Below are 7,955 nucleotides of genomic sequence, written 5' to 3'. Positions count from 1 at the left end.
TTGCCTATTTTCACTTCACTCACCTCACACTTTTGCTTGTTGCTGGAGCATCTGGTCACTCAGCACAGCAGCTCCCTCCAGCAGAGCTGCCTCATCAGTCCCACTGTGTGGTACCAGACCTCACACCTTCATGTTTGCCTGTTCTAATGTAGGGCATGAGGAGCCTTCCCAAAGCACAAGTCTCCCTCTCCCTCCCAGACAGTGTTTTTGTGTCAGTGCTGCCCCTGGACATGTCTTCAGCCTCCAGCCTCCACAATACCCCCAGCACTGAAGTCAGGAGCCTGTTTGTTCACACCCTGACCACAGCACCTTCTCCCAAAGCCTCTTTCTCCAGGCTCAAGCACATGCTAGCTTTCCCCAACACAGACCACACAAATTGCAGCAATTAGTAAGTGTAAAGGGCACGAAGTGGTTTTTGCCTGTATTACTGCTTCTTATTTATATATAAGTCATTATATCTTTGGGCATGGTCATCAGATAGTATCCAGCAGGCTACATGATCCAGACCTTCCCCTCAATCTGATGCTCTTGAGCCCCACTGGAGAGACCCAGTTTATTGGCCTTTATGCACTTGAACACGAGTAGTCCTCAGACTTCAGACTTTCTCACCCGTGCTACCCCCACGCTGTGTGGACTCAATCTCTAGTGGTGACCCCATCCTTTCCTGCCCCACTGCCATCTCCCCTCCGCTGTGCAAAGGCCTGGCACAGCCTGCTCTTCCTGAGGTGATTTGCAGCAGCAGCAGCCCAAAGTGCCATTCACAGACCACTGCACTACTGCATAGGAACTATATGGACTGAAAATTTGAGCCAGCTCGTAAGAGTCCTCTGAGCGTGTTTCTTCTCCAAATTCTTTCCCTCTCTGCCTCCCAATTTCATGACTATACTGATGAGACAAACTCTGTCGGGACCAGGAACTTGGAAAATTTCAGGGTTCCTTTTAAATGGTACTTTTCATCACTTGCAATCTGGCACACCTTATCTATGTACAAGTGATACTAAACAAAGGTTGGCCAAACTCAGACAGTTAAGTTCCCAACTGCCTTTAAAAACAAAACCATCAGCAACAACAAAGAACCCCTGTTTGACTTTTCATCTCTCTCCTGTGACGTTCAGGACATGAGATGGCCGCTGCTTCTACAGGCCCTAATTGGAGAACTGAAGGTGATTTAGCACAAGAGCCACAGCTAGCCCAAAGAAGTGAGTATTCAGTAGTGTCTCTGGGACACTACAGCTGTTGCAGGAATTAGAAAGGGGGGAGGCAGGTACCAGTGGGATCTGAGCCACCTGGATCTCTGCAGGTCAAAGCCATCACATTACCCCGTACCAAGAGGCAACTGGCACAGCCAGCCATACACCAATGGCTCTAATTTCCAAGATAGAATGAGGGTGGATAGCACTAGACTCACCTAACTTCAAAGCCAAAAACCAACAAACCCTTGTAGCCCAGAAGCATGGGCCTTCTTAGAAGGAGCCCACAGCAAGCACCATGACTACAATGAAATGTATGCAAAGAGAAGCAAGAGCCACCAGAGGTGTCTCCCTGCCCCACAGTAAGAACTGTAAGTGCAACCTGTGCAGTGTACACTTTGCCATGGCACCTTCCAGGCATCTTGTTCGTGTGGGTGCTTCTCTCTGCCCTGCCACAGCAGGACCAGCTGTGTCGATGCACAGGCCCAGCCCTATTTTATGGCCACTCTGAAAGTCCCATGCACTAAACCAATAAGCCAGAGTGAAGGAGTCCTCCTGAAGAAGTCACAGGAACGTGTGCCTCAAAACTATCACGTCAGAATAGGCTATTTATATTTTTAGGAGCCTTGGCTAGGCTATTATCAGGCATGGTAGGTTCACCTAAACAATCATTAGATGAACTTGCTAACCCTGTGAGAAAGAGCATGGACAACTCATCCATGGTAAATACCAGGAAGGAAATGTCTCTCTAGAGTATCTGCTGCCACATACCAACTGCAGTGAATCCTAATGGCATCAGATCAGGTAAATCCTTTCACTGCTGAAGACTCTTGCATCCTGTCCTGCTCTTCTCTATCCCCTGTGTGAACCAGCTCAAGCTTAGTTTCAAAAGGCAAAACACGAAGTGACCGAGTATATATCATTAATAAACTCACAAGAGAAAAACGGTCCTGGCTTCCCGGAATCAGTGCACTCAAAGGACAAGGGAAGTATCCAAGTACTATGAGCAAATACCTACTTTTAGCACAGCTTCCTGGTTGTTTGTCATACCAATAGCATTGTGAAACTGATACAGATATTTTCTTCATCAATTATTAACTGGTGAAAGACTATTTGTTTGAAGAGCTGCACAGAAAGTCCAGAAAGGAAGCAAGCTCCATGTGTGTGCCCTGCGATAGGCTTGGGATCCCCTCCAGATCAGATATTCTCAATCTTCAGGGGCAACAGCCTGATTCCCAGCAGCAGAGGAGGCACACCTGGGCACTTGCTGCAACTGGGCATGAGTCTCCCAGGCAGAACCCTTCCCTTCTCCAGGAGCAAGACTGCAGTCAACGGTACTGCTGAAGGCCAGCAGTGCTGAACCTGTGCCTGAGGCTCTTCTCTCAGGGATCAACACACAGACTACACCATGCACTAGTTTACATCAGTATCTGCCAAACAAACTCCCCACAAAACTTTTGCAGTGTTCAAGGGAAGCAGCTTCCATCAGCAACCCTCTTCTTCCTCCATCTTTCCTCCACCCAGCTCCCCTTTAGTGCCAGGCCACACAAGTGCATAGAGCTAACAGCAGAGAAGGTTGGTTCACTGGTGTAAGCCTTGAGGTATCCTACAGCTCTTACTTGGCAGGAACTTTTCCAACATGAATTAGGAAATCTGAACATTGAGGCATGTTAAGACAGATGAAGGATTGGTGGTTCAGCAGCAATATCTCAGCCTCACTTTGGGAGCAAAAGCTTGCTCCATAGGGGAGCTCAAAGGTGAAAACACAAGACACATGAGCAGTGCTGGCAGGGATGTGTTCCTAAACAAAACCAATGGCCTGAGAAGTTTCTGGGATTGCTGATACTTCAAGATGTACAAGGGCTTAAACGCGATAGCGGGGTGCTGTGTGCATACACTCCAGCCTTTGCTAAGGGCTCATGTTCCTCTCCTCCACAAAGCACCAAACAGCCCCGCTGTGAACACAGACCAGTACCACTAGCAAGCCAGGACTGAGATTTGGACTATCTCTGACAATCCAGCATCCCACTTTAGCCTCACTCAAAGCACACGTAAGCCCTCCTTGGAGAGGAAGGGGCTATGAGGAATATACAAGGCACACAAGCAACAAAAGCCAATCCCAGGTTTAAGCCATGTTCATCAGAAGGGACTTGTCAGGAACAGGCTGAGTGACTTGAGCACTCCGTAAGAGACAGAGAAGGTTAGAGGCCACCGGGGTGGGTGACATCAGGTATTTGCTGCCACTGATCTGCTCCCAAGCAGGACTGACCCACTGAATCAGTGAGGAACGATGGAAGGAGGCCTGGGCACACTGCGGGAACTTCAAGGGTCAAGAGAAGGGAAACAGCTGCATTTGCTGGGCTGTCTAAAACCAGCCCCTCAATTTTTGCAAGGAAAACCAGCTCCACTGTCAGTTTCTTGAAAAAACTTGGGGTTTATTGATTTAAACTGCAAACAGTCATTACAAAAGAGATTCTCTTTTAAATAAACTCACACAAAGAGGAAGAAAAAGCAGTGTAGCGAACAGTAACAGGGGGAAAAAAAATTACATTCATTATTCTCTTTGTGCCAGTCCCATTCACCTTGGCAAGGAAAACTCCAAACTTGGAATACAGAAATGCAAAGACAAACTGTATTTGGAATGTCTTCAGATAGGCACTTTGAGCCCAAGGCTTTTCTCCTTGAAGCATCTATACAATTAGAGGAAGAAAAAGGTCTTCCTTCCACGTTGTCTCGCAACAGAGCTCAGGTATGTACATTCTAAAGCCCAGGTAGGCAAGACCCGGGAGAGGGGAAGAGAAGGAGAAGAGAAAAGGCAAAGATGCACAACAACTCCATTTGCAGTCCAACACAAAAAAAGGGGGAGGGAGTTCTAAAATAAATAATCCAAACACAGTTTTTGCATTTTTTTAAATTAATTTTTCATTTTTTAAAATAAAATAACCAAAAAAAGTGTAAAGTTACAAAAAATGTCATTGTAGATAATATATTAAACTGTGGGGAAAAAAGGAAAAAAGACACTTCACAATCTTAAGATTAATATGGAAGATCATAATTTAAACATAAAAGAATATATTCTATGGATTCATCATCCCGATAAATATGAACAAAATTAAAAAGCAAAGGTTTCGGCAATAAATACGTTTTGATAAGTTAAATAAGCTTTTTATATTGTTGTGCAGTGACAAGCAAAATTTGCTCTCCAATTTCTGAAAAGTTATACAAAATTAAAAACCCAGAAAAAAATAATAAAAAGCTTGGCGTGAGTGCTCTAAGATAGGTCTAAAGTACTCTAGAGCAAAACCATTAAAGCTATGTCTACTGGAACTTTGTTTACACGAACTTGTGTGTGGAATGACTTCTGTTGGCCCCACCCCTCTATTTCTTTATTTAAGATGTCACATGTATACATGGGGAACTTTAGCACCAAAATCAAGTCTCTCATAGTCCATCTGGTTTTTGCTTCTCTTTTGTTTTCTTCCTCCCAGTCGAAGTCCCACTCATGTTACAATCTTTGTCCGTTCTCAGCTTTTCTTCCCGCAGACCTGAGCGGATCCAGGCAAGATTTAGTCTTTACGGGGAGGGGAGAAAGAGGACTGGATGTTAACACTTGCCCACATGCCTGCAGCCTAGCAGAAACTGGCCAGTTGGGAAGGGACTGGGAGAGGGCGATGCAGTACATGGCCAGCGGAGGGAGCCGGATTCGGACATTTCCTGCACATCTGGAAGTGCACAGAGCTGCTGGTGCCCTCTGCAGCTGGAGAGGTAATACAGTCACAGTGAAAAGTGTTAAAAGGCACTAATTTTGTAAACGTTATTGCTTCTCATCGTAATTTTGGCACTTAAGGTTTAGGCCAGTGGGTATCAGGCAAGGCAGGTGGACATGTTAACATCCAGCTCGGACTACTGGGGGGGAGTTCAGCTTAACATTGTAATAGAGGAGGGGAGGGGCAAGAGGAAACCCCAGATTAGTCGTCGGAGATGGAGAGTCTGCTGAAGATGGGAAGACGTCTTGAGGTGTCCAGGATAGGGGAATCTGAGCCGCTGTGGCTGCTGCTGGAGCTGCTCAGATAGCCCTCCTGGTCAGAGAGGGAGTCCTGAGGACTGGGTGGTGAGTCAAACATGTTGGGGGACTCGGACATGGGCCTGAACAAGAAGGTGGTGGGGGAGCTCCCGCTGGGCACCTGCACCCCCATGCTGGGGGCAAAGAGACTGACCAGCTCCTGGCTGGAGAAGGTGAAGGGGTTGCTGGCGCAGTCAGGCAAGGTGGGGGAGCCCAGCAGGTCGTCGGCGCTCAGCATGGGCGGCGGTGTGATGGAAGTGGGGCTGTCCAGCAGCCCGCTGGCAGCAGTGCTGGGGAAGCCGGCGAAGCTGAAGCTGTGCTGCAGGCGGGGTCTGTCGGTGACGGCGGGCTCCCGGCTCCCCGCCACGGCGCGGCGCTCCTCCGCGTTGTGGATGAAGTGGCAGCGCGGCCCGTAGGGGCAAAAGCCGATGGTGTGGAAAGTGCGGCACAGCTCGGTCTTGTACTTGGGGTGGCGGGTGAGGCTTCGCAGCTCGTGGATGCCGTGGGCGAACTGGCACTTGTCACCGTACTTGCAGGCGCCGTTCTCCTCGAAGGGGCGGCACAGCTCCGTCTTGTAGCGGCTGGAGTTGACCTGTCCCCCGGGCTGCTTCTGCTGCAATAGGCGCTCGCCACCCTCGGAGAAGGAGCGGTCCCGGAAGCGGCTTTCCCGGGGGCCCAGCATGGGAGCCGGCTCCCCTTTCAGGCTGCTGAGGAGCTGGTTCTGGTGAAACTTGGAGTTGGGCAGGGTGACAGAGTGCCTCCTAGGGAAACCCGCGCCCGCAGGGGTGCCCACCGCCTTCCTGTCCAGCAGGCACCCGCCGACACCCGAGGGGCTGTAGTTCAACATCTTGTTGCTCTGCGGGGACAAAGCAAGGGCCGGTCACGTCACTGCTACTGCCACCACCTCCTCCGACATCCCCGCGCAGCCCCGAGAGCGCGGCGCGGCACCCCACCGCCTCGCATTGCCGAGGCCCGGGGAGCGGCGGCCGCCCTGCCCCGACGGCCGCCCCCGCTCCGTCCCTCCGCGGCCACATCTGCCGCAGCCCGCTCCGCCGCCCCGCGCGCGGGCCCCCGCCGCGCCCCTCCCCGTCCTTGGCGCGGAGCGGTCCCGGGGCGAGCCGAGCGCCCGGCGCGGGGGGGCGCCCCAAAGCCCCGCGCGGCGGGAGCGCTTCCCCGGGAGCGCCCCCGGGGACGGCGGCGCGCGGGAAGGGCAGCGCGCGGCGCGGCGCCCGCCCAACCGCTCCCGCAGCGCGGCCGGCGAGGGGCGGCCGAGCCCCCGGGCACCGAGCCCGCCCGTCCGCCCGCTCTGCCCCCCGCCCGGGCCCGCGGCAGCGCCGCCGCCCGCCGCGCCGCGCCCGGGCGTGTTGTAGCGCGGCGGCCCCGCGGGCACGGGAAGGATCCGGCCCCCCCGCTCGGCGCCGCGGCTGAGCCCGCCGGGAGCGCGGGCGGCTCCCCCACCCTTCCTTCTCCGGAGCGGCCGAGGCGGGAAACGCGGGCGGGAGAGACCCCGGCGCCCCGAACGAGGTGGCCGCACTCGGTCCCCGCCCTATGCCCTCCGGTCCCAGCGCCGAACTTGCTCACAATCAGAAAACGAAACACGGGGGAGGGGGGAAGTCCGAACACGAACCCTAAGGAAGCTGGGAAGCCCCGAAGTTGGCGGCGGGATCCCCCGCCGGCGCCCTTACCTTGCATAAAACTTCGCTCAAGTCGAAGATGGTGGGCGACACCAGGGCTGTGGACATCTTCGGCGAGCGAGGGGGGAAGCGAGTGGGGCAGCGGCACTCGGACACGAGGAGTCACGGCGTGGGTAAGGCACAGCCTCCAGCGCCCCTGCTCGCAGCCTCCCCCCGCCGCCGATGCCGCCACCAGCCCGCCCGGCAGCCGCGCCCGCTCGCCGCTTCCAGGGCGCTCGGGGAAAGCTCAACTTATAAGTTTGTGACTTACCCGGGGAGGAGGAGCCGGCGGCGGGAAAGGGGAGGAGGAGGAGGGCAGGGTGATTGACACCGCGACTGAATCACTCGGGCGGGCAGACCCAAAAAAACTTTCTAGAGGAAGGAGGTGGGGAGGGAGAAGGGGGAGGGAGAGACGGGGGGGTGGCGAGGGGGAAAAGAACGCGGAGCGGCCGGCGGGCGGGCGGGGTGGCTGGCTGGCTGTGCGGGCCCGCCCTGCCCCGCGCTGCGCTGCGCCGGAGGGGGCGGTTGTGCGGCCGCACCGAGTGACTCCGCGCGCCTCTGCGCGCGTGGCCGTTTGCGCTCGCGTCTCCCCTCGCGCGCCCCTGTGCGCGCGCCCGCGCGTTCGTCCGCGTGCGTCCATGTTGTGCGCGTGTGTCCGCGTGCGCGCGCGCGTTTAACTCGGCACGCGCACGCGCGCGAGCTCCCCTCCGCCGGCGCGCGCGGCCGTCCCGTTGCGCTGCGCGCGGGGGGAGCGGCGGCCGCGCGCCCAACGGCCGCGCTGGGCGGCGGCCCCGCGGAACCCAGCGGGGGCCGCGGATTGGAGCGGAGCCGCTCGGGCCGCGCTCGGTGCGCCCTGCGGGTCCGCGCTCACCCCCCGCTGCCTCCCTCCCCTCCCTCGGAGCCTTACTCCTCCTTTCAAATTTTTACTGAAACCTGGCAGGCTCTGCAAAGGGAAATAGCTCCGATCTCCAGTAATTTACGTTGTTAAAATGCGTGTCTGCCCGTTTAAAAGGTGTTTGATAAATCCTG

General features: G+C 54.9%; 1 protein-coding gene across 1 annotated transcript; it reads right to left on the bottom strand.

Moving 5' to 3' along the window:
* Positions 1-3,604: 3,604 nt before the first annotated feature.
* ZFP36L1 (ZFP36 ring finger protein like 1) lies at positions 3,605-7,177 on the bottom strand. The gene is made up of 2 exons (XM_063398745.1): positions 6,939-7,177; positions 3,605-6,109 (listed from the first exon to the last, which is right to left on the bottom strand). The coding sequence occupies exons 1-2, from the start codon at positions 6,993-6,995 to the stop codon at positions 5,159-5,161; spliced, it is 1,008 nt and encodes a 335-aa protein (XP_063254815.1). The 5' UTR covers positions 6,996-7,177; the 3' UTR covers positions 3,605-5,158.
* Positions 7,178-7,955: the final 778 nt, after the last annotated feature.

Source organism: Prinia subflava, chromosome 5, assembly GCF_021018805.1.
Source record: "Prinia subflava isolate CZ2003 ecotype Zambia chromosome 5, Cam_Psub_1.2, whole genome shotgun sequence".
Classification (NCBI taxonomy): Eukaryota; Metazoa; Chordata; class Aves; order Passeriformes; family Cisticolidae; genus Prinia; species Prinia subflava.
This window is presented reverse-complemented; position numbering and strand designations above follow the sequence as displayed.